A 25,144-nucleotide genomic window follows, 5' to 3' on the forward strand; every position below is an offset into this window, starting at 1 on the left:
CGGAGCTCAAATTTCAAGCCAGGGAGGCCTTCCACCATCAGGGGTCTATCTGACACGGTTAATATTAGGCGAACAATTTCCAGCAGGGTAATGTTCCCGAAAAGACAGGATTTAAATTTTCAGGTGCAAAAGAAAAGCTGGAGACCAATTTCCTCCCAATTTCCTCCTGGTGCTGCTGGGGGAAGGAGGACTCAAACCAGCTCCTTTACGCTCTGCCACTTAATTAATTTTAAGCACTTTACAGTAAAACACAGTTTGGCCCAACTTCTACAAATGAGAAGACAGAGCAGTGAAAATGCTCGGCTCCCCCGGCTGCGTTGCGCACCCCGAACGTGCCGCAGCCAGACGTGGGAGCTTTTCCACCTGAATATTAAACAAGGAACGGAAGGTAATTCAAGCCTCCTGAAATTAAGGGTCTAAATCCATTTACATTTACAAACTCTGTAATTAAATAATAAACCAAAATATTACGCCTTGCGCTCTAAATGTGAATTCATTTTCTAAAGGGCCTATATCTAAAATTACATTACAGCCCCTTATTTGTTTAGCCTGCTGCAGTCCCTGCTTGCAGGAAAGGAAAAATTGCATGGAGAGGAAGGAACGAAATCCCCAAGTCCCAGAGCCACGGCGGGTCCTTCTGCTTTAGCCTGGGCAGGCTCGGCCAGGCTTTTCCTCCCAGAGCTGCCGAGGCGCCTGCGGCAGCACGAGCATCTTCCTTCCCCATGGGCAGACGAGCCGGTACCCAACCTCATCCCATGCCCGACCTGCTCCTGCCAAAACCCTGTGCCAGAGTCCGTCCCTGCTGTGTGACCTGCCCCCAGGTGACTGCTCGGAGGAGCTTGCTCTGCCCCATCATACGAGCTCTCATGTGCCAAAATATGGCAAAGGCCCTGATGCTTGTCCCTCCTCCGTGCCCTGCGGGGCCGTGCTGGGGCTCGAGCCACCTCTGCCCTCCTGCCTTTGAGGACAGTGACAGCGGCACAGCCACTGATCTGCTCTTTTATTTGCAGTCTCGGCAAAGAAATAAAGGGAGGGAGACGGGGAATAAAAGCAGTAAGTAAAGCACAGCTGCTGTGCTTTACATTTCCCATGGCGACAAAAACAAATCACAGCCTGCGTGCAGCCCGGCCACCTCTGGGAGAGAGAGGGGCTGGGGGAGGTTGTTCTGTTGTGGGGTTTTTCAATGGAGCATTTACTTTATTTCCTTTTGTTGTGTCCTCTGTCTGCTCAGCCTGAACCACAGCCCCGTGCCGGCACCACCAAGGGTCCCACCAGTGGTGTAGCGGGGGCTTGCGGCAGGGACAGCATGCAAACGACTTCGGGAACCTTCCCAGTTTGGAGCCTCTCTCGCCTATCACCTCAACGTCAGTTACTGCTTTATAAATATTTAAAGGCCTCGCATACACGTGCACAGCCTTCTGCAGCAAAAGTTTCCCCTCCACACAGCAGGGAGGGGACACCAGCTCATCCCAGTGACACGCTGGGGGTGGCAGGGGCTGTCACCCACCTTGTCCCCTCCTCACTGTCTCCAAGGGAAAGGCAATGTGCCAAGACCCTTATCTCCCTGTGTCAGGGTCACGTAAACTCATCCATCCCTCCTTCCTCTTTTTCTTTTCTTTTTTATCCCGCTGGGCTGCCGGAGCGTCCCCGGCAGCCGCTGCTGTTCAGAGCCTCTCCCTCAGTTCTCCGCTTGCTTTAAGCTCCGCGAGGCGGAGAGCCGAGCGCCTTTAAAACCACGTTACATCAATTATCACCACAGGGTTTTCATCCTGCACAAGGGGACAATAAGCAATGCAAATAGCACAAATACAGTGTTTGATATTTAATGATCCCATGCCGGATGGGCAAGATGTGCTCTTGAACAGGAGTCTCTTTCTCAAGCCGGTGCAATGCAGAAAGGACCCTGTCTTTCATGACTAATTGAGCCCTAATGATTTTCCTTTATCATCCGAAATGAAAACAAAGGATTTAAGGGGTGTTTCATTGCAGCACTGTGGGTCCTTCTGTTCATTTATTATTACGCATTTTAAAAGCTGTGCTTTGACTCGTCCTTCTGAACCCACTTCTCTCTGCTCTTGCTGCTGCTTTTGCAGCTCTGTCCCTTTGCCTCCGACAGCCTGAAAAGAGCCGCCGCGGCTCATGCAGTCTCTGCCAGGAGCAAAGGCACCTGAACCGTCCCCATCAGCCACACTGTCCTCCAAAAACTTATGGATTTATTTGGATTTCAAACCAAGCGTGAATTCGCAGGTTGCACGGGCAGGCTCTGTGCCGGGAGGGAGGCGCGGGTACAGGGCTGGCCCCGAGGCACGGGGGGACGAGCTCGCCCCCAGCTTTCATGGGGACAATGGAAATGCCAGAAAGGACCAGGGCAGGGCAGATCTTGAAACAACGACGCTTCGCTCCCCACGGTTGGGGGACAGTGGTTTGGGATGAGCTGCTTGCTCTCCCTGGCTCCCCAGGAGCGAAGCCCACCACCTCCCTGCCTGGCATGCTCGTGTGCAGGCAGCAGGGTGCATATTTAACAGGGAGAAGAAAAGGAAGAACTGTTTTTTCCAGATAAACGGCCAGGATGTGTACCATGCGCCCACTCCTGTGCTGAGCCCCACGTTCAGGCAGAGGCAGCCACGTAAAGGAAAGACGGCAGGATGGGAGTCGGACTGAAGGTAATCTTGCAGCCAAATTGTTCTGCAAATGGTAACGGCTTAAATCATTTTCCAGCTCTTTCTGGCCATTTGCTGTAATTAAGGCTGAGCTCTGAGGTGCCATCACAGCCCCACAACACATTTCCGAATTGCTGCTCTTCTGCAAAGCCACCTCCAGAGGTGTCCTTGAGATGCCAGCCCTAGGGTTAATTGCAATCGACAGGAAAATTGGCCTCCGGAAGGAGAAACGCAGACACCGGGTGAGTGGGAGCCGGTGGAAACAGAGTCAGGCTGCTGCTGGGGCCCCAGTGTCCCTCCACGTGGCATCCATGGATGCTGGCACACACGAGAGCAGTAGCCCCACGTCTGGCCTAGACCCAGCTGGTTTCAACCCAGCAGCCCAACACAGCCCGGACACCGGTGCGGAAACCCCACGGGCAACTATGCCACCGAGCGCACGCAGCTCCGCCGTGCCCAGGGGAAATGCTAAGGATGGATTTGGTCCTTCCAGCTGCCACCGCTCCGACTCCGGCGTTGACATGGAGCTCAGCACCAGGGTGCTGGTGGGATCTCAAGGGGGATGAAAGCAGCAGTGGACCCCAGCCGGAGGGTGCCGAAACATGAAGGCTGGGTGTTGTGAGGAGCATGGCCGCCCTCCACCTCCCTCGCCCCCGAGCATTGCATTGGCCATGGCACGGAGTCGCAGACTCCCATCATTTTTCTAAGTATTCCTCATCTCCTTCAATGCCATTAATCACACTATTTCAATTAACGGACCTGAACTGTTGAACAGACCCGTTATGCGCTAATATGTTATTAATTGGGTCAGGTTGGATGGCAGCAATATTGAGTGCCGTGCGGCTCTGAGCTTTCATTGTCTGGTCCAGGCTCGTTTCATTTATCTAATCACCTCCCCAATGCCACAGGGACCCCGTTCGCTTTTTCCCTCTCCGCCCACCTTTGAGGTAATCTGATACATTTTCTGCATTGTCTGGTATCAACTACACACTGAAGAGAGTCATATCTAATTTACAGTACTCTACTTTCCCAAGAAAAATCAATGATTGTTTACATTACTATCCTACAATGCCTATTTTAAAGTAATTCATGGCCGGGCCAATGCTATTACTTTTATTAAGCCATTATTAGTGGGCAGATATTATTCTGCTCCATTGATCCTAAGTTGATGCAATTACCACTTACGAAGCTAGCACCGGATGTCTGAAAATTTCAATTCTGTTTGCAACCTGAAGCTGTATGTTAAAATCGTGCCAAGCCAGATGCGGGTGGTAGAAGTCAGGGAAAGCTGGCTCAAAACAAAGAAGGAACAGCCCGAATTTTATAACTTAAATCCTTTTAAAGAGGAGGTACTGATATCAGCCTGGACCCCAGCCACTCCCAAATGCCCCATGCCAAAGGGAGAGACATACCCTCTTCACGTTTCACGCGTCCTATAGTTCATAGAACACTCATCATCGTGGATTACCGGTTAACTGAAACATCCTCTGATACGAATGGGAAATTTTACAGATGAAACTAAGTTTAGCTCTATCTGGGCAGAAAATACACCGAAAGCCAGGACAGGCCCACGTCCAGCTGGGTGTGCATTTCACTCTGTTTGCAGAGGATGAATTTCACCCAGAGGCCTCAAATCTCTTTTTCCTCTTCTCTATGTAAAAAACTTAACAGCAGAGCAGTGTGGGAAAATTGAGTGAGACAAAATATGGCAAATCACCAGGGTCTCAAACATCTCCAGGAAAACCAACAGCATGGAGTGACCACCTGGTCATTAGGGGTGTGAAAGGTCCTGCAGGGCAGGAGGGTACAGGAATCCCCATCGGTGATGTCCACCCCGTTGAGAGGCCATGTGGGTGCCCATTGTGACCCACAGGGCACAAAAAGCTTATTTTAGCCAGCAGAAATTAAAAACTGCAGTTTACAATAAAAATAATCCTTAAGCAGCTTGGAAAAACACAAGCTCAACCACATCCTTTTGATCATGGGCAGAAATGTGCTTTGTGTGTAACTGCAAATGGATAAAAACCTGCCACTCAAGGAACAGGATAAGACAGAGAAAAGAAAGACAGTTCCTGCCTAAGGATGTTGCTCTCTAAATAAAAGGTGATGGATGGATGGAGGGAGGGATGGATGGATGGATGGATGGATGGATGGATGGATGGATGGATGGAGATAGTGGAGAAGAGTGAACCAAGAAGATAGGAGCCATCCCAACAGGCTGCAGCACCAGCATCACCATTCTTAAGCTGATGAGAGACAAACGGTTTGAAGGAGAACCATGATGTCTGCTGAGAACCTTGGCAGTGCAAGCAGGAGGAAATCAAGCCCCTAGGAGGCCTGGCTAAATGGGACCAGTAGCCTTTGGAGTACGTACTACTGGAGAGGGACCTCTTTCCGCTAATGCTTTGGCCTGGAATTATTTCAGAGTAACAGATACATTTGTTTGGGACATACAGTTTCACCTGAGGCAAATTTGCTTAAATTGTACTTTTTCAAATGCATTTTAAAACACCATGAAGCAATATATAGAATCATAGAATCATTTAGGTTGGAAAAGACCCTTGGGATCATCTAGTCCAATCATCAACCCCACTCTACAGAGTTCTCCCTTACACCATATCCCTTAACACCACATCTAAACGACTCTTAAACACATTCAGGAATGGTGACTCCAGCACCTCCCTGGGCAGCCTATTCCAGGGTCTGACCACTCTTTCTGTGAAGAATTTTCCTAATGTCCAGCCTAAACCTACCCTGCTGCAGCTTGAACCCATTCCCTCTTGTTCTATTGCTAATTGCCTGTGAGAAGAGACCAGCACCAACCTCTCTACAATGGCCTTTCAAGTAGTTGTAGAGAGTGATGAGGTCTCCCCTCAGCCTCCTCTTCCTCAGACTAAACAGTCCCAGCTCCTTCAATCGCTCCTCATAAGATTTATTCTCCAGGCCCTTCACCAGCTTCACTGCCCTGCCCTTCACTCCTCTGCACTCGATCCAGCACCTCGATATCTCTCTCCTATTGAGGTGCCCGGAACTGGACACAATACTCAAGGGGTGGCCTCACCAGTGCTGAGTACAGGGGGACAATCACCTCCCTCCTTCTGCTGGTCACACTATTTCTAATACAAGCCAGGATGCCATTGGCCCTCTTGGCCACCTGAGCACACTACTGGCTCATGTTCAGCTGCTCGTCAATTAGAAGCCCTAGGTCCTTTTCTGCCAGGCAGCTCTCCAGCCACATTTCCCCAAGCCTGTAGCGATGCATGGGGTTGTTGTGGCCCAAGTGCAGGACCCGACACTTGGCCTTGTTGAAGCACATTCCGTTAGCGTTGGCCCATTGATCCAATCTATCCAAGTCTCTCTGTAGAGCCTCCCTATCCTCATGTAGATCAACACTCCTGCTTAGCTTTGTGTCATCTGCAAACTTGCTGATGATACATCAGCAAGTCCTTATCAAGGTCATCAATAAAGATGTTAAACAGAAATGGTCCCAACACTGAGCCCTGAGGGACACCACTTGTGACCGGCTGCTAGCTGGATTTAACTCCATTGACCACCACTCTTTGGGACCGCCCACCCAGCCAGTGCTTGATCCAGCAGATCGTATGCTCATCCAGGCCATGAGCCGCCAGTTTTTCCATGAGAATTCTATGGGGGACAGTGTCAAATGCTTTTCAATTCTAGGTAGACAATGTCCACAGCCTTTCCCTCATCCAATAATCAGGTCATCTTGTCATAGAAGGAGATCAGGTTCGTCAGGCAGGACCTGCCTTTCATAAACCCATGCTGACTAGGCCTGATCCCTTGCTTGTCCATTATATGACTTGTAATGGCACTCAAGATGATCTGCTCCATGACCTTCCCTGCTATTGAGGTCAGACTGACAAGCCTATAGTTTCCTGGATCCTCCTTTCTGCCTTTTTTTGTAGATGGGTGCTACATTTGCTACCCTCCAGTCCATCGGGACCTCCACAGTTAACCATGACTTCAGGTAGATAATGGAAAGTGGCTTGGCGAGCACATCTGCCAACTCTTTCAGCACTCTTGGATGTAACCCATCTGGTCCCATAGACTTGTGTGCATCCAAGTGGTGTAGCAGGTCACTGATCACTTCCTCTTTAATTGTGATGACCTCATTCAGCTTCCCCTCCCTGTCTCCTAGCTCACGAGGCTGGGTGCCCAGGGAACAACTCGTTCCACTGCTAAAGACTGAGGCAAAGTAGGCATTGAGCACCTCAGCCTTTTCCTCATCCTTTGTGACTATGTTTCCCTCTGCATCCAATAAGGGAGGGAGATTTTCCCTAATCCTCCTTTTGTTGTTAATGAATTTATAGAAACATTTTTCATTATCCTTAACAGCTGTAGCTAAGTTGAGCTCTAGCTGTGCTTTGGCTCTCCTAATTTTCTCCTGCATAGCTTTGCTATATCCTTATAGTCTTCATGAGAGACCTGCCCCCTCTTCCAAAGGTTATAGACTCTCCTTTTGCTCTTGAGGTCCAGCCAAAGGTCCCTATTTAGCCAGGCCACTCTCCTTCCCCGCCTACTTGTTTTTCGGCATACGGGGACATCCTCCTCCTGTGCCTTTAAGACTTCTCTCTTGAAGTATGTCCAGCCTTCCTGGACTCCTATATCCTTCAGGGCAGCTTCCCAAGGGAATTTGTCCAGCAGTCTTCTGAACAGGTCAAAGTTTGCCCTCCGGAAGTCTAAGGTGGCAGTTTTACTAACCCCTCTCCTTGTTTCTCCAAGAATCAGAAGTTCGATCATCTCATAATCACTGTGCCCCAGACAGCCACCAACCTTTACTTCCCCAGAAAGTTCTTCCCTGTTCACAAGAAGCAGGTCCAGGAGGGCACCTTCCCTCATCGGCTGACTTACCAGCTGTGTGAGGAAGTTATCTTCCACACATTCCAGGAACCTCCTGGATTGTTCCCTCTCTGCTGTGTTGTATTCCCAGCAGATATCCAGGAGGTTAAAGTGCCCCACAAGAACAACGGCAAGTGACCGCAAGATTTCCCCCAGCTGCTTATAGAAAGCTCCGTCCGCCTCACTGCTTTGGTTGGGAGGTCTATAGCAGACTCCCACAGCGATATCAGCTTTATCGGCCCTTAACCTAATCCAAACACTCTCCACCCCATCATCAGTATACTTGATTTCGGAGCTCTCATAGCATTCTTTAACATACAGGGCCACTCCACCACCTCTCCTTTCCTGTCTGCCCCTCCTGAGGAGCTTGTAGCCATCGATTGTGGCACTCCAGTCGTGTGAGGCATCCCACCACGTTTCTGAGATAGCCACTATGTCGTAGTTTTCCTGGTGCATCATGGCTTCAAGCTCCCCCTGTTTGTTGTGCGTACTGCATGCATTGGTATAGATGCACTTCAGATGTGCTAACGATTCCAACACCTTTTTGTGAGCAAGGTGGTTCAGATTCATGAGCATTTTTGCTATTGAAAGGGTTCTTTTAGCATTTCTCCTCCCTTGTACTTTTTAAACCATTTAAAGTATCCCTAGGTGTTTTTTTTAACCCTTTTGCAGAGGGGAGGACTGAGATTAAAGCTTCCTCTCCCTGTGGGAAAGGGAGCAGCAGCAGGAGCAGCATGACGTGTTTGCTGTAGAGGTTTTGGGAGCCCAGAGCACGGACCGAGCCTGCAAACAGCTCTCTCCAGGCAGACCAGAGGCACATTAGCCCAGCGCCTGCTGCCAGTGCTCAACACCCTTCACCAGGGGGTATATTATAAGTGAGATCCCTCCCCTGCCTCTCCATCCAGACAGGTCAGAATCCCTTGTTGGAAACTGCGATAGGGTTTGGCTCATCAGCGTATCAGGATCTGTTTTATCTGCCCGCACAAGCCTGCATGCAGGAATAGATCAGATTAACATGGCTGATGAAAAACATCCTCCTCTTTATCCCCTCTGACAGCAGAAACCTTTTATCAACAGTCTGAAGACAAAGTTTTCTCAGCCATAAGTTTTCTGCCTTGGGGGTTCGTTTTTTCTTCCAGTAGAAGTTTTCTATTTTTTCTTCAAGAAAAATCAAAACATTTTGATGGAAGATTTTTTAGCCATCCTTATGCATTAGACATGGTGGCAGACAGACTGGCACATCAACATCTGCTCCTTCTCACTGGATTAAATTTAATATCTGGTGTATGAGCGCTAACCCTCCCTCAGAGATCCGCTGGGGTCGGCTCAATGAGACATACCTGGCTTGGAGAGAAGAAAATAGCTCCTTTTCTGAGGGCTTCCAAATGCTTTTCCAGAGTGACCCTCTCATCATTTTATCCCCTCTTACAAAGCTAACTTCATAATGCCCTCCAATGAGGCTTCAGGGAGGAGAGTGTTATAAATTGTGGCTCAGTGAATCTGCCACTCACTGCTGCTAATATACTGCATTTATCCTCGCCGCCGCAGAGGCTGTGGCAGTGAGAGGAGGAGAGAAGGAGAAAAGTAATTACTTCCCGCTCAGTTTGTCACCAAATCCCTTCATCAGCCCTCTCACGTCTTTCTTGGCTGCGTTAGCAACTTGCCACGCTCCAACCGTGCCAGGGGGATTCAGCGGCACTGGTGTTAACGGGGCATGAGGATGGGGAAGGGGCTGGGTACCGCAGGCACCAGGAGCCCCCTCGGTGCCCAGCTTGCCCCGGGCTGTCCCGCTTGTGTGCACCAAGTCCCATCAGCCCAAACAGCTGCTGCTTGAATGCCATTAGAATCCCCTAATCAAGACAAGGGTTTATTTCAGTCGGGAAGTCCTATCCCAAAAGCGTCCCCGGTGTGGAATGAGGGAGAAGAGAAGGTGTCTTCTCCAGCTGTTTTTTTCTTTTAAATATCCTTCAAAGGCCACAGATGTGAGAGTCCAATGTTAAAGTCTCTCCTGGAGAGGACTCAAACTCCATATCCTCATTCAGCAATACGGATCAGCCAGACAGCGAGTTAAAAGCAAAGATATTGAGTCATGAAATGAACCCAAAATGAGGGCAGTTTGCTGGCTGGTGCTGAGATTCCCAGGAGCAGCAGCATCTTCCTGAGACCTGAAATTAGGTAGGATATCGGAAGACCTTACCTGGGGCATGTATTAAATTGAAGACAAATATTTTGACCAGCACCTGATGGGCCATTTTACTGCTTTTCTTCAACTCATAGAATCATAGAATTGTTAAGTCCTGCAAGGTCGAATAAAAGATCAACAGCAAGGGCCATTTTCCTCTGGGGAGCTGGTGGACATGGAGACCACTGACGATGCCATGAAGGTATCCCACTTAACCAGCCTGGCACCGCCATCGCTGGGGTGTCACGCACTGAAACCAATGTGCCATGTGATGAATTTGATGCACTTCACACTGAAATTGATGCATCACCTTTGGAATCAAATTTATCACCTCTTCTGTCACACTCCATATACTGAATCAGAGTCACCACCTACTGAATTAAAAACTTCACATGCAGTTCACATCACATCATAAATCAGGCCAAAATGGAATTAAATGCATTGTATGCTAAGAACTCATTCATCACCCCATAAATTAAACATGGGACAAGCCTCTTAGGCTGGATGTGCCCAGCTATAACCTGCAGACTCCACTGGGGAAAACATGACACACTGAAGTCACTGAGGGCTTGGCCATTAATTTCTGTTAATCTTTTCAGTGCCAGGATCTACCGTGTACCAAGTCCAGCTCTGTCCTGGACCAATCTGAAACTTGGAAATGGCAATTTCTGCTGTTAGCGAGTCTCCTGTTGAACCATCCACAATCCCCGCTTGGAGGTTTAGGCAGGAGCCTGGAGGAGAGAAGCAAATCGGGCCCCAGCCCCGCTCCTGCATGGGAGAACAAGAGGCTGAGAGGGCTTTGTACCTCTTGCTGGCAGCTAGCACAGAGTGTCGCACACACACAGCCCGTCATGTCTTCAAAGGACCATGCGCCACGAAGGGCCAAACTCAAAGTCCCAACATCCTTGTTGCTGGAGGGGAGCATTTTTCTCTGAAGCCCTCAGCTTAGCATGGGGCTGGGCTTGGCGGTGGGGGCTGCTGGGCACCCGACACCCCTTTTGCAGTCTTTGGACTTCAAGGCAAGAGGAGGGAAAAAAAACTCCAGGCTCAGGGATTCATGTGGTGCCAGAGCATCCGAGACTGTTCACTCCTCGGCAGCAGGCGTTGTTAGTCCTGCGTGACAGATGGGAAACAGGAGCACAGAGTAATAGGTACCGGCTGCTCGAGGCCAAAGTTAAAGACTGGGGCAAAGATAAGACTTCAGAAATTCTTATCTGAAACCAGGATACTCTTTTCTCCTTTTTGTTATCTACATTAATTTTGGCTTTTCTGACAGCACCTCCCCATGTGCTCTCGCCGCACAGGAGCTCCCTGCCCTGTCCCTGTTCCCCAGGGAAAGGTGGGATGAACTTCCAGCTCGTCTGAAGCACGGTGCAGTCAGATACATCCTTGGATCCAATCCACAGTCTTTCCTTTTATTTTCCTATTCATCTGGTCCTCTCAAAATCTGCTCAGGAGCAATTAGAGCCTGTCAGCTACAGGCTGATGCAACTTCTATTTAATTAGCCCAGCAGCCAATAAAGATCTCATTCATCAATTTCTCATGGAAGGTGTGGTTGGGGCGGGGGGGAGATTTGTCATTTCTTCCCTACATCCAGATGGCTCCGGAGTATCTATCAGTGATCCGATCACACGCATGGACTCATGTGCACATCTGAGGAGACTGACCAGCTGGGAGACATCTGTCTGGAAAGTAGTTATAGGAGAAAACAGTGCAAGACTGTCCCAGATGCTCTGTTAGCAAGACTTGTTGGTGGCTCGGTCTCCAGACCACGGCCAACCTGGGCAGTGACTGATCCTGGTGGGATGAGCAACTTTGGAGGGCTTTTCCTTTTCTGACCCATTTTGCTGCCCTTGCCAGCAACAGGAAAGGGCAGAGATGTCTAAGGAGGGACAGACACCAGCAGGATGAATTGGGGGAGGCCTGAAGAAGTATGGAGTTTGCCCCGTACCTGCTGCCTTTGCCCTGGGAGGGGGATGAGAGCCCCTCTCACTGTGCTGCTACGCTGAGAATAAACACATTAGAGATGGCAAAGCAGGAGAGGAGAAATTAGTACCCAGACTGATGGATCCCAGCAAAGTTTTGGGGTGTTCAACCTGCCAGAGAAAGTCTTTGGGGTGACACCCTCTTTGCCTAAAAGCTTCTCCTTAAATTGACTGTCGGGGTATCAAATACTTTCCTAATCTTCTCCTGACAGACCATCTAAGTAGGACACATTTGGGCTGGGCTTTTCCCAGAGACTGGTCAGGGTGTCCAGGAGGATAGGGGAACATAAATCCGTACCCATGAGGTCACTGTGCTGGCCTCGCATCACAAAAAGTGGGTTTCACCAGCTCAGACCTGCAGGAGTGGGTCCCTGCAGGAATCGCTTGCCAACACTGTTTGCATCTTCACCATCACGACTCATTGAACTAAAAAAAAACAAATCAGTTACCCCGGGACAGTTCATAGATTACAAACATGAGTGATGATATCTTCATAATTAATGATTATGAGAAAGCAGCTTAATAGTTTGGTTCCTTGTGGCTGGTTTGATTTGTTGTATACATGGCAGTTGGTGTAAAGCAAAGCATGTAATTGGAGCCAGTTTACCCTTGGTGTGTCCAGCTGGTAGCTGCACTTCCCCAGCTTTCACGTAAGGCTGTTTCTTCTCAAAGCCTTAACCCCCAACAGCAGAAAAGGGCTGCAGATATAACCACATCGATAGCCATATTCCCAAACTGGGAAATGCTTGGGGATTGAATGATGGGCAGTTTCTTGCTGCTGCCCCCGCACATCTGCAAGTTGCCGTGGTCAGCAAATCTCCCCTGGAATTTGCAGAGAAAATGCCCGTGCTCAGCACAGGGCCCTGAGCCACCCAGCTCCTCCGTAGTTATTAACAGCAACATCATAGATGGCACATTACTGTGATTGATGCTGCATCAATCAACTGGAAAATTGTTAAGTAAGTCTTAAAAAGAAGTGAGATGAAGACTTAAATACCGGGCTAAAACGTCCATATAATGGGGATTATTCCAGGATTGAAAACACATGTGCAGACATGCTGAAATACGCAGCTGTGCCCCTCTCCCTGCTGCTCCATGCTGGCCACCGCTGGTTCCAAGGGAAGTGAGTAATGAGTGCTTACATTGCAAATGGGGATGGGCAATTAGCAGAGGGCACATAGAAACTGCAATCAGTGTGAGTCTGTGGTTCTACTGCTTATCAAATAAAAAATAATGAAGAAACACTCTTTCTATTAACACATTCTTTCAATCCAAGCTGTGGTGTTTGGCTGCTTTTATTCTGTTCCATCAAGTTTTGTTTGATTTGGCTTACTTTTGCTTAAGACCGATGTGATATGATACACTCGGAGTTGCCAACTTAAGTATATTTTTGCTGGTGTGATGTTTGGTATTTCAGAACTCCTGGGGGCTCCTCTATTAAGGAAAGTCACAGATTTTCTTGCATTAAAACAAAAAATTCGTGGCCAGGTCAGTTGTGGAGAAACTCATGTGCGGCATCCAGCTTCCCAAACCCAAAAAGCAAGCAAACAAAAAAACCTCCACAAAAACCAAACAAAGAAAAAACCCAAACAAACCTCAAATGTGTTATCTTTTAATCATCTGTGATTTTCAAACACTATTTCCTTGGGGAACCCAATGCACAGATTTTCTGCTAACAAAAGGTGATTTTACTGGAGAACAAATTCACTCCTCATCTCCAAAGCCTGGCTCGCACACTGGTGAATTCCTGTATTGTGTATGCAAAGCCCACAGTCAGAAACCACAGGGCGGAAATGGCCCGGTGCCCAGCACGTGTTCTGAAGGGGGTGCTTCATGCTTTGAGTCTCTATTCTGGTTGTGTTTTCCCCGAGAAGACCCCCCTGGGGGATGCATCAGGTTTTCCCATGGGGTGAAGCGCCCTCCTTGCTCTCCTGCAGCCATCTATACCAGCAACAACCTTCCCAGGCAGACGCTGGCGCTTCAGCCCTTTCCGCACCCTTTACCCTGAGCTCAGACCTGGAGCAGGTGAAGGGGATGCTGCTGCAGAGTCAGGGATGTGTTTTACCAGTCCCAGGACCTGGACTGAATGTTTTCCAGTGCTGCCTCCAGTGCTCTACCGAGGACCAAATCCAGCATGTCCTTCTGGATCTCCCTTTTCTACGGAGGCTCAAGGTGGTGTCCTTGCTCCTATGCTTGTTCTCAGACAGGACATATCTCTTAAAGCACTTACAAACTGAACAGACCCAGCAAGCTCAGGACTGGGAGAGAAAAACAGCTTGTTTTGCCAGCCCTTCATGTTAAGCTTCTATATTTAAAATGACTACATAAACTAAGAAATTAATAACAGGCCTAAGCACGTTACCAGGCAAATCCGATTCTTACTTAGGAGAATTGGAGGGAATAAAGCTAAAAAATTTGCTTCAAGGATGAGATTTAATTCAAAGTGCCAGTGCTAGTTCTACTGCACTTGTAGGTTTAGAGAATAAACCTGCTAGCAAAGAATTGTCTTAAACAAGATCATCATTAATCCCGAATTCAGCTGTCAAAAAGACTGAGATTGCAAACTAAGAGGGGAACAAGGGAAACCTGGTAATTTGTTTGTTAAATATTTGCAAACTGTCATATGAATAATGGATAATAAGAAAATTTTGGCCATCCAGAGCTGATGCATAACACAGAGCTTTGCTGTATTGCACCTAAACTATTATCAATAGCACATTTATTATTATAATAGATGAAAAACAAGTTTCCTGGCTGAAAAACAAGATCAATTTGAGCTCAAGCTATTTGGATGTATTCTAAATATTGTAATTAAAATGCAGCATGAATGTTCCTTAAAAAAAAAGAAAAAAGAGAGAGAAGAATAGCCCTACTACAATTAGATATGCCATCTAGCTCTGACTCAGTAACCTGAGAGAAAAAAAAAAAAACAGGCAAAATTGTGTTTGTGTCCAGTCAGACATTCCTCATCTTCAGGGCTTGGTGCAGAGCCTAAGCTAACAGAGCTTTTCCTACTGGGTCAGGATCCAGCCCCAGGCTGGAGGATTTGATGCAGAGAGTCAGCCTAGATTGCACTGAGCTCCCTGTGCAGGTCAGGATTTGATTAGAGTCCAGCAATGAAACTCATCTGAGCTCTATCTTGCTGCAAATTCCTGACCCAGTAGGAAAAGCTCTGTTAGCTTAGGCTCTGCACCAAGCCCTGAAGATGCAAATTTTTCACCCATAAAACCCAAGCAACTCCAGAAAGAGATAAAGAAGCCACCTGTGGGAAAGGCTCCACTCCTGGAGCAAGGGCCTTGGGAACAGAAATGATTGGAGTGACGTTCCCCTGCAGTGTTATCACACACATCAAAACCTGCAGGAGACAAACGTGACTCTCACCTCCCCCAGCAATTAGAGGCTCGCAGACACTTCCCAGGGGATGCCTGACACCCCGCAGAATTGAGCTTTTCTTTTGTTCTGATAAAGAAGCGAGTGACTAGTGAGTTACAGCAATCTCCTGGTAGCTCCCTACATAATTGCATTCTCTTATGTCTTTTAATCATAAGCCCCGTGAGGCTCATAATACCTCATGTGCAATCCAAATTGGCCCATCAGCTCAGTTTATCAAAGGGACCTAATTTAATCCCAGTCTTTGATGGAGACAGAAGCGGTCAAAGTCTGCCCTAATGATTTGCTAAGTTTACTTAGCTTGCAGATCTGTGGCGTGAAGGGCACTCGGACTCCAAGCACAGCATTGATAATGGGAAGCCATGACAAGGAAGACAAAATTGGCAAGAGCTTGACAGTTTGAATCAAGAGAAACCACAGCAGAAGCCTGGAACAACGGTGGAAACTGAAGAGGCAAAATAAATGGTTGTCACCACAAGTAACAAGTCAAATAAATTGTTGGAGACAACGGCTCCCTCGGAGTGAGTACCACTACTGTGAGAGACCCACCAAGGAGAGGGCCAGAGCAGATGAATCCAAGCCAGGAAATGCAGAGCCAGGAGCAAAGCGCTGGGGATGGCAGAGCTGCTCTGACCTGGCAGCATCCCCTCCCAGCCCAAGCAGGATGCAGTAGGCATGACAGCACACCTTTCAACGGAGAAGTGCCTGCTCTTCCACTACAAGCTGAAAAGAAGCTCAAAACTTCCAGGGCTGAGCAGGTACAGTCTAGGTGCATCTTTCAAAACCACCAGGATGACTTCCCTGCTCCAATTCAGCCCAGTAGGTTAGTGGACCCCAGGAGGTGTAAAACAGTGACACCAGCTAAGAAATGCTGAGCAGATGGAAGCAAAAACCCAAAGGAAGGAGCACAAATTCCTGGCTTCAAGGGATCTTGAACAATGAAAAGCATTAGGACTAAAGGCACCGAAGATAAGAGCTTTACGGAAAAGCTAAAAGTCCAACCTTGTTCAGAAAAGTGAGGGTTGACAGGAGAAGACTGGAGCAGTTTTTCACTCCATAGCTGTGAGTGATGGATGCAAACACAGTAAAAAACTGCAAAAAAAAGAACTTTACTGGACAAAACCAGCTGGTTCTGAAGCACTCAATGGTTTTGAATAGTTTCCAGCTCAAAGAGAAGAGGGAACTTGGAGCCTGAATTACGGAAGCTTGAGAAGTGCTGCGGGCCGTAAGGAATGAAGAACAAGCCCTTTGGTTTTAACCAACATGTACAAAAGGATGGTGCAAAGAAGGGCCAAAGAAGTCCTCCAGTAGGGATGTAAAGGACTATACCGGCATCATTAGCTCAGAGAGATTCTTCATGATACTATCAAAATTTCAGTAGAAGATAGATGTACCATCTGCCTGCAAACAGGCAAGGCCATTTATTTGTTTTATACAGAGAGCGCAGGTGCTCAGGACAACCTTTGGGGGGAAAAAGGAAAAGAAAAACAGTGACAGCTCCAAAAGTAAAGCTACAGACAGCAGACAGCAAAGGGTGAAATGCAAACATTACCCAGACTGGCTAATCCCCACAAAATGACTGTCTTGTTAAAAATATATCAAATCCTTGGTCTCATGAGGGATGTGGTCTTTGGAGGAGTGGGGGACCTGAATTTGAGGAGAGCTTCCAGGAAGGTGCTGGTGGGTGGGCAGAGTGGGAGAGCCTCGACCTTCCCTTACTCCAAGGCAGTGATGAGATGGGGAGACTGCACAGCTCCCTTGGCCAGCCCTGAAATAACAGGGCAGCTAACGACACTGGCTGTGAATGAGAAAGGAAGGGGGAAAAGCAAATTAAACACACTCTATGGAAAGCGGGAACTTTCTTCTCTTTGCTCTGCAGATTTTGAGCTGTATAAAGTGTCAGGAAGCAAAGCCGATGTTAACAGACCATGAATGGCACACAGACGGGCTGGCCAGTGCTGGGACCTGGGAGCTGCAGCCTCCTGAGAGGCATCCAAGCATCCACTGGCCTCTGCTGAGCTGAGGGCGCAGTGGGAGCCGGGCTGCATGGCCCCGCATCTGGGGAGCTGCCGTGATTGACAGCAGCTCGCCTTTTTGAAAGGCAGCAGCTCCTGGCGCCTGCTGAATTCATGCTGGCCTGTTTCACCTCTAACTCAGGCAGGAAAAATCCATATTGGCACAGCACCTTTAGAGAGGTTCCTGTCTTTGGTGAAGACAGCATGAAGGCCTATATGGGGAGTGTTTTGATGCATAGGTTACACATAGCAAGAGCCCAAACAAAGGCTCCAAGTAGCTCCAAGCAGATTTGGGCAGTAAAAGCTCAAAGCAAGAGAATTCCCTTCCACTTGAAGAAACTTCCCTTGTGGGTGGGTGCATAACACATCAAGGTCTGGGAGGTGCCATTTCCCTGAGACCTGGTCACTGGGGCTAGGCAAGTAGACAAAGAAGGAGCAGAAAGTGCCCTGCCACAGGCGAGCAGCACCAGCACAGGTCCCTGTGCCGGGGGGGGGGCAGCTCTGCCCAGGCACGCAGCCTGCTGCTCCTCGCCCGGTAGATTCAGAAGACGGAACCTGGCAGCACCACAGTAATAACACAGGTCTCCCAGAAAAACATGGACACCATCTTTCAAAACACCTCGGTCAAGCCCAGAAAGGCCACAAAGCCAGCCCCCACTGACATCCACAGTCCCCGTGCCGGTGACTGCTGGCAGAGGAGCTGGTCCCACTTCACTGGCTACCACGTCCACCCTGATGGGAGATCTGTGGCTACTGATGCAGCCCACTGACCACACACTAGTGCTGCGATGAACACAACCTGAGTGGCTTTCTGCCATTTCTCTCCAAGAGAAAGACTCACAAACGGACTGAGGGGTGCAGGTGAGGCTCCACAAGTGGGAGGCTGGAACGAGCAGCCTGACCACAAATAATATATAAACAAAGGCCAACTAAAGGAGGCTGGGGCCACCAAGGATCTCAGGCAGCACAAACAGACTCCCCATGGATGATAACAACACTGTGTCGGTCCAGGGGTCCCTGCAGCTTGACATGGCACAACACAAAGGCCGACTGCGGGCAGCGAACTGGGCATGGGATAGATCAGAGGGACACACAGAGATGCTGGGTTACTCCAATCCTTCTGATTTGCCTACAGATGATGCATAGGGTCATATGAGGCTGTGACAAGGGTCCAGAGCCACAGCAAGCCAGGGCAGGTGCCCTGTTACCAGCAGATATTTGGCTCTGCATGGTTTCTGCCCAGACGTGTTGGTCTCATGGGTGAGAAGCTTTTCTGGCTGCAGGAAAGTGGGCAGCACCAAGACAACCCCCAAGATGAAACACTGTTGCTGGCAGCAGAGAGGCTGCATGAGAGGAGGAATAAACAAGATGCTGAGGACTTGCAAAGGCACCAGGGAGAAATCCGAGTGACTTCTGGGGAGGGAAGGTGAGCATGTGGGAATGAGGGGGATGACTGGTAGAGTTGTTTGGAGCCAACTTTGGAATCTGCAACAAGATGAAAACCAAGCTGCAGCTTGGGAAGGGTACATGTCTTCCACAAGTCAATTCAGCTTCTTTTCATTACACACATAGGTAGATTGAACAGGACAGGCCAAGCAGACTGAACAACAAATGCAATGACAAAAAAGAATCTAAAAAGTGATGTCTGCTTGATTTTTGTGTCTTCAGCTTGGCTGCCAGTTGCCACACTGCTGGATTCCAACTGCAGCTCTTCATTGCTCAGACTGAATTGCTACATTTTGGTTTAGCATATATCTGTAGCTACATATCTGTAAGCATATTAAAATTTTAGTTGAGCACTAAACAAGTGTTTTAGCAGTTTTTTGAGTGTGTTTCTCTTTATCTTGTTGATTACAAGTCTCTCAGGTCCTTAGTTTTGGCCTAAATTTAGACCAATTCTGGCTGAGCTCTGCAGGATAACTGCAAAAACTATTCATTAAAGAGGAAGAGATCAGAGTTGATCAGCTGACAGTGGGAGCCCGCAGTGGGCTGCTCCACATCCTGGCAATCTTCTGATCTACAGATAGGAAAGGCAGGTTAATGTTGATCTGCTGGTAAAAAACAGCATGGAAAGACCTTGAGAAGATGCAGCAGCTCCTTGATTCAAAGCTCACTGAGAAACAACTTGTTTCGTTCCTTGTTGACCACCTGAGATGGCAATGAGGGAGGGATTTTAAGCAAAGCAATTATTCTCCTTCATGCAATTTCTGTAATGCAGCATGTGCCCTTCTCAAGGCAAAATGTTTAATAGCATCCCCATTTTAGTCTTTCTGGGAAGCACTTTGCAAGAGATGAATGAGGGTCCCTGCTTTACAACGCATGCGGGCAATTCCAACAAGCAAGCAACGCCACAGTTCATTCTTAGCCAGCTTCACTGGAGATGTTTTTTTCTACTAAAGTGCTGGGGAAATACAAAGGCCTCGCAATATCTACTGGTACATGACAGGTTTATCGCACGCGTTAACATGAAATACTAGCTTAAATCCAGCTATCAACATGCAAAACCCTGACCAGATCTGTCAACATCTGGGACCAGAAACATCTCTTAAATGCTGTTTTAAAATTATATCACAATAACAAATGTAGTGATAATGAAATGCAGCGTCTGGTACCATCCAAAATTCAGCAGCTGTGGTATTTGCCATGGAGCGGAAATCCCAGGTTTAAGCTGGTGGTGCTAGAAAGCGTTTCTTGTAGCTAGGCAAAGAAATTCAATACAGAGAGAAAATGAGATTATTCCTCTGTGAGAGACTCTGGCTAAAATTGCCCATTAACCATCCCTAACTGGATGCTACTCCCTCCTGCGCTACTCCCATCCATAATACACCTGCAGCTGTTTTTTTCTGTCCCAAGGGGAAGCCAAGGTGGTGGCTGCCAAGGATGGTGGGGCCATTGCCAGGAATACAGCCACTTCCTCCTCCAGTCACTGCAGACCCACCGACGCAGGCCTGTATGTTGGTTTTTGCAATACTCTGGAACAATGAACCAGTTCTCAAGCCACAGGTAACTAATTCCCCCGGTGGCCCTCCACCACCAGTTAGGGGACCGCTTTTCTGAAAAGCCTGAAGTCGTCCAGTCATCCACAATTTAACCCTTTGAGCTTTCCACTTCTCCCATCTTCTTTTCTCTCCAATTAGTTCCATGTGAGGAATTTCAGCTGTTCATTGAGGAGCTGGGAAGACCTTGACCAAGTAGCCCTTTCTATCCTCCCTGCCCATCAGTCTCCAGCCTCTTTGCACAGCGCCTCAGCCCAAAGCCAAGGCCAGTGAAAACTTTTCCTTTCACTCACTCGCATTTCACTTTCACAATAAAACTCGCATCCAGATCACTGCTCAGGAAAACCACATCTTTCAACAAGCCCTGCCCCAGGCTACCTTGCCCAGCTCCATTTGGGTCTCTATAGAGAGGAACAAGCTCCTGTGCCTGGCCAGGCTCCTGCCTCCCAGCCAGCGCTGACAGCACACACCAGCTGCACCTGAGCCAGTCCCATGCAGCCCTCCCAGGGCTCATCTCCTGGAATCCTCCAAAACTCATCTTCTGGAATTGTGGGGCTGTGGGGAAAGGGAGAGGGAAGAAAAAAGAGATGCAAGCCTCTTGACCCGCACAGAGCAGCTTGCTACCAAAAGGTGTTTGACTGGCTCAGAAAGATGAGGTAAATTTAAGGAACCCACAGCCAACAAGTTGTTTTGCTGAATTTGAAGTCTTATTTTTATGCTTATCTCATGCAAAGCTGGAAATAACACTGGCCACACTCACAACCTGCTAAGAGACAAAAATGTGTTGAAAAACAGCCAGTCCAACTCAAGGGAAATTTGCTGCACAAAACCCCAAAACTTTATCAGAAAGCATCCTTTAGAAAAACAGATAAATACACATACTTCCACAGTGAAGCCAAACTCCTGCAATCTCCATGAAGACTTGTGCAGCAACATAGCCACAGATCCCCACCAGCTCATTACTGATCCTCAGCTGGAGATGATAATTTCTGTAGGTCAGCCTCCAAAACAGCTGGTGTGAGCTTTCCCTAATCTGCTCCAGAGCAAACTCCACCAACAGCTGAGGCTCCCTTCAGCGACAGGCAAAGCTGGACAGGCAGCAGGTTGCTATTTCTCTATAGAGGTTCACATAGCTTTATATATACTACCACTATTTTGGCTTCCCTCTCTAATCTTAAATCAAAGAATCAGGAAGAATAAAGCATATTGTTCTAAAACTGGGTGTTAAGAGCTGTGCATGTCCCCGTCTCTGAGCTGACCATATGGAAGACAAACCCAGAGACCTCAATGCTCCACAGATTTGGGTCCTAAATCTTTGATCCAGTCTTGAGTCCATTTGAAAGTGATGAAAGGGCTCCAAGGATGGAGCCGTGGTTCTAAAATTGGAGAAGTGCTATGCTGAATGCGCTATTTTGCCACCTTCTCCAGCTACAGCTGGGGCAGCTCTTCATTACCAGCCCCCAGCCTGCTCCTGGCTAGTTGTCAGCATGCCCAGTGGAAATCCCTCCAAACTGCTGGTGCATTTCAAATAAATGGGTCCAATTAGCAAAGCTTTATGACTGCAGCTGAAACAGTGGGAAGGATCATACCGGCAACCAAGCACGCAGATCAGAGGAGGACAAAGCTTCCAATGGGCGATGATGAGCAGGTGGGAAGAAGTGACTGTGTCAGCTGGAAGAGAAATGTGAACAGAGCCTTACACTCCCTCGGGCAAGCAATTCCTCAGAGGGGCTGCAGGAGCAGCCCCCAGCCTCATGTTAGCACTTTATTTATAGCATTGCCTTCCTGTTCATTGCCTTCTCAACTGTGAATTGCAATTTTTCTCCCTCCAGCATTATGGTGATGGTTTGGAGCATGGAGATGTTTGGAAAAGGGCAATTTGGCATCAGGAGTCTAAAAAGCAGATACAGATGACATCCTAAATGTATCTTTTATGAGTTTGGAACGATTCCTTTAAATTAAGCTCAGAGTGTGTGACAGCTTCTGGTAGTGCCGCCAGTAAGGAAATAAAACATAAAAATCAAGAGGTTCTTGAGCATATGTAGTCTTAAAGATCACGTCCTCTGGACAACTTGCTTTCCCTCATGCCACTTTGAGCTGTGATGTACCAAGTGCTTCCCAAGGAAAGTGCTCCAATAGTTTTCAATTGTCTCTTCACCACATATGCCCTCAAACCCCAACATACTTCCAAATTCGAGGCTTATAAAAAATTAAATGCTCCAATAATTCTAAATTGTGTGTGTTCAGTGTTACTGGAGCCTGTCCACTCCTTCAGTTTGGGGATTTTTGTTTTGTTTGCGGAGGGGAGGATGAAATGCTTTCTATTAGTGCTTCAAATTGGAAGCTGGTCAAACAGCATCATAGCAGAATGATTCAGCAGCCTCTGAGCTGATTCGCAATGTATCATAAAACAGGATTAGGAAAACAACAATAACGGGAGGAGAAAGAACCCACACAAAGAATCACGGCAGGAGAACAATACCAGAAAGGAGCAGAGGGAATAATCCTCACTTGGCTTCTGAGGAGCAGGTCGGATGACCTAATGGATGGCTTTCAATGCCCTTCATTCCCCGCTGCGTTGCAGGGTTCAGCCGCCTGGATCCAGCCACCACAGCTTAAATAATGGCTCTGCATTGACTGAATCACATTAAGCATTTCTGTGCGCACACCCGCAGCCCGTTGTCACTTATCTGAGACCACAGTCCCCCCCTGGCACAAGACCCAGATGCTATTTCACAGCAGGCAGGAGCTTATGCAGAACTAGCAGTGGAAGTTCACGACCATTTAGGACAGGAAGCGAAGGAAACAATTGGAGGCGGTGAGTCTTCCAGTTATAAACCAAAAAGCGGGGGTTTCTCAGCCTTACTCAAGAAGACACACACACACAAGGTGGCACATTAAAGTAGCAGAGATGTCAAGCTAAGCATATTCCTTATCACTGTCCTGAACAAGAATGAAATTAAACATGTATTTCATGATCTCCTGAATCAAAGCATCAGTGGCCACCTATGGCAAATGCCAAGATGGAAGAGGAGGGCATCATTTAAAATCTATTCTCTGTGAACCTGAAGAACTAATTGACAGCCTTGTTGTAAATTAGGCCATACCTGTTACAGCTGTGGCCTTGGAGCGACAGAGGAAGGCAGGGACTCTCTCGGGAGTTTTACTAGATCAGCAATGGTTGAATTACTTCTATGCAGAACATGAAATCACAGCTTCACGCAAGCGAAGAAAATCAGACAATTATATCACAATTCGAATAAAATAGCTATATCCAAAGTTTGTTAGAGAGACACAAAAAACAGGGAGGAAAATGAAAAATCTCCTATGCCACGATCTCCTCTTTGTAGACTGAAAAAATGATAAAGTGCATCCTTGTTTAACTCACTGCAGGATGCCTGGAATTTTATAGAAACTGCTGCAACGTGTCTCCCAGTGGGGAATAACTGAAGCATGAGATAAGAAATCAGCCATATCCTAACCTGCAGCAGCAAGTGCTGTAAAAGGAAATGCCCAATAAAGGCTTAATATATAGGAAGATGGCAAATAAGTGCCTGGATTTCTGAAATAAGAAAGCCTAAGCCAATTCTCTAATCACATCTAATCAAAGAACACCATCAGTTGCCAAAAACTTCTAGGAAAAAATGGGTATCAGAGAGATGGTAGCATGCATATCTTCTTCAGTAGTGTTTTGGGAATATTTTAGCCTGCAGAATTTAATTCCCTGTTATTACTTCTGAGCCTAGAGGCGAAAGTCATAAATCAGGACCATTCATAACATGCAATAATGGTGTGAAATACTCATAAGGCGTGTTACATGATGAAATCCTTTGGGACTGTGTGTAACACTTCCAGTCCTTGATGACTGCATTAAAAATTCGTCTGTCAGTAACATTTATTCTTCCCAAATTCGGATACTGGGTTTTCATTCTTTTCTCCCAACATCTCCAAATATTGCTGTCATATGGCATTCCTTCCACGCTTCCTCCCTGCTGCCCTAAATATATGTTTAAAACAAAATCACAGGAAAGCATTCCATGGTTAAAAAGATGGGCAGGTTTTAAACTACACTGTATTTACTTATAACGGCTTTTAATACCAGAGGAGCTTTCCCAGGGAGTTTTGCCCTGATTTCAGGACCCCCATTGTTTTTATAGAGGGCTACTTGGTCCCATTTAGAGGGTGGCCACATTTGAGTAATACAGACTGCAATCCTATAAAACAAAAAACATTGTCCCCACTCTTTTACCCTCCCATCTAGTGAGTTAAAAAAAAATAAATCCCAACCCATGATGTGTTAGAGCTTTGTTTTCTGAGTAACGAGACTAATCATGTTTCCTCCGCTTGTGGTCTCTCTCTTCTCTTCCTTTTCTTCTAGGTCCTCTGGATCCACGCTGACATAGAAATATCCCATGATGGAGAAAATAATGCACACAGCAAAGAGGAGAACAGTGAACAAGACAAATTCAGCCCACTAGGAAAGAAAAGAGAACAGCAGGTCAGGAGACCCCAGACTCTCAGTCCAGAGGATTTCTCTGCACTTACAAGTGATTTTTAGAGAGCTGGGTGAAAAATACTTTTCAGCTTCCAAGATTGCTCACAAGATAGAAACTTTCTCATCCTGTTTTCTGGTAAACCCATTTACACATAATGTAATTATGAATATGTGGTATACCTTGAAACAAGCCAGTTAAAATGGACTGATTTCATTAAATCTTTTCTTAGAAATCTGTCCTGACTGGAACGTACCTGCCTGGGCCTTTTGCCCCCAAGATGCCTTTGGGAGAGGCAGTTTCATGTTAGCCAGAAACAAGCCCCAGTTCACACCTTAATGCCACCATCCCAGAAATCTGATAGCTTGAATTAAACAAGCCCTGCACCACAACCTCCCTATGCAAACCCAACATCTCAGCAGTGCTATGGGCAGCTGGCCCTGAAGGAGTCCCCAGCTAGACACCTGAAGAGGCTGCCTGCCCACTGGGCTAGCTGGATGAAGGCTAGCTGCTTTTGGTAAGCAACTGCAACGCGTGGCTGGCATTGTGTCTAAGCTCCAGG

At 47.6% G+C, this 25,144-nt stretch overlaps 1 protein-coding gene across 10 annotated transcripts in view; it reads right to left on the bottom strand.

The window, feature by feature from the left end:
• The window catches only part of SLC15A2 (solute carrier family 15 member 2), an 80,754-nt gene that overhangs the window by 2,468 nt on the left and 53,142 nt on the right, over positions 1–25,144 (bottom strand). For 8 of the 10 annotated variants that reach the window (XM_054209517.1, XM_054209514.1, XM_054209521.1 and 5 more), the window contains one exon: positions 12,629–24,563. In XM_054209517.1, the coding sequence (XP_054065492.1) occupies positions 24,387–24,563 (177 nt within the window). In that variant the 3' untranslated portion in view covers positions 12,629–24,386. Of the gene's footprint in view, positions 1–12,628; positions 24,564–25,144 lie in introns of those variants that run through there. The other 2 variants (XM_054209515.1, XR_008467779.1) reach the window with 2 other exon arrangements.

The sequence above is a fragment of the Rissa tridactyla genome, chromosome 7 (assembly GCF_028500815.1).
Source record: "Rissa tridactyla isolate bRisTri1 chromosome 7, bRisTri1.patW.cur.20221130, whole genome shotgun sequence".
In the NCBI taxonomy this organism is placed as follows: domain Eukaryota; kingdom Metazoa; phylum Chordata; class Aves; order Charadriiformes; family Laridae; genus Rissa; species Rissa tridactyla.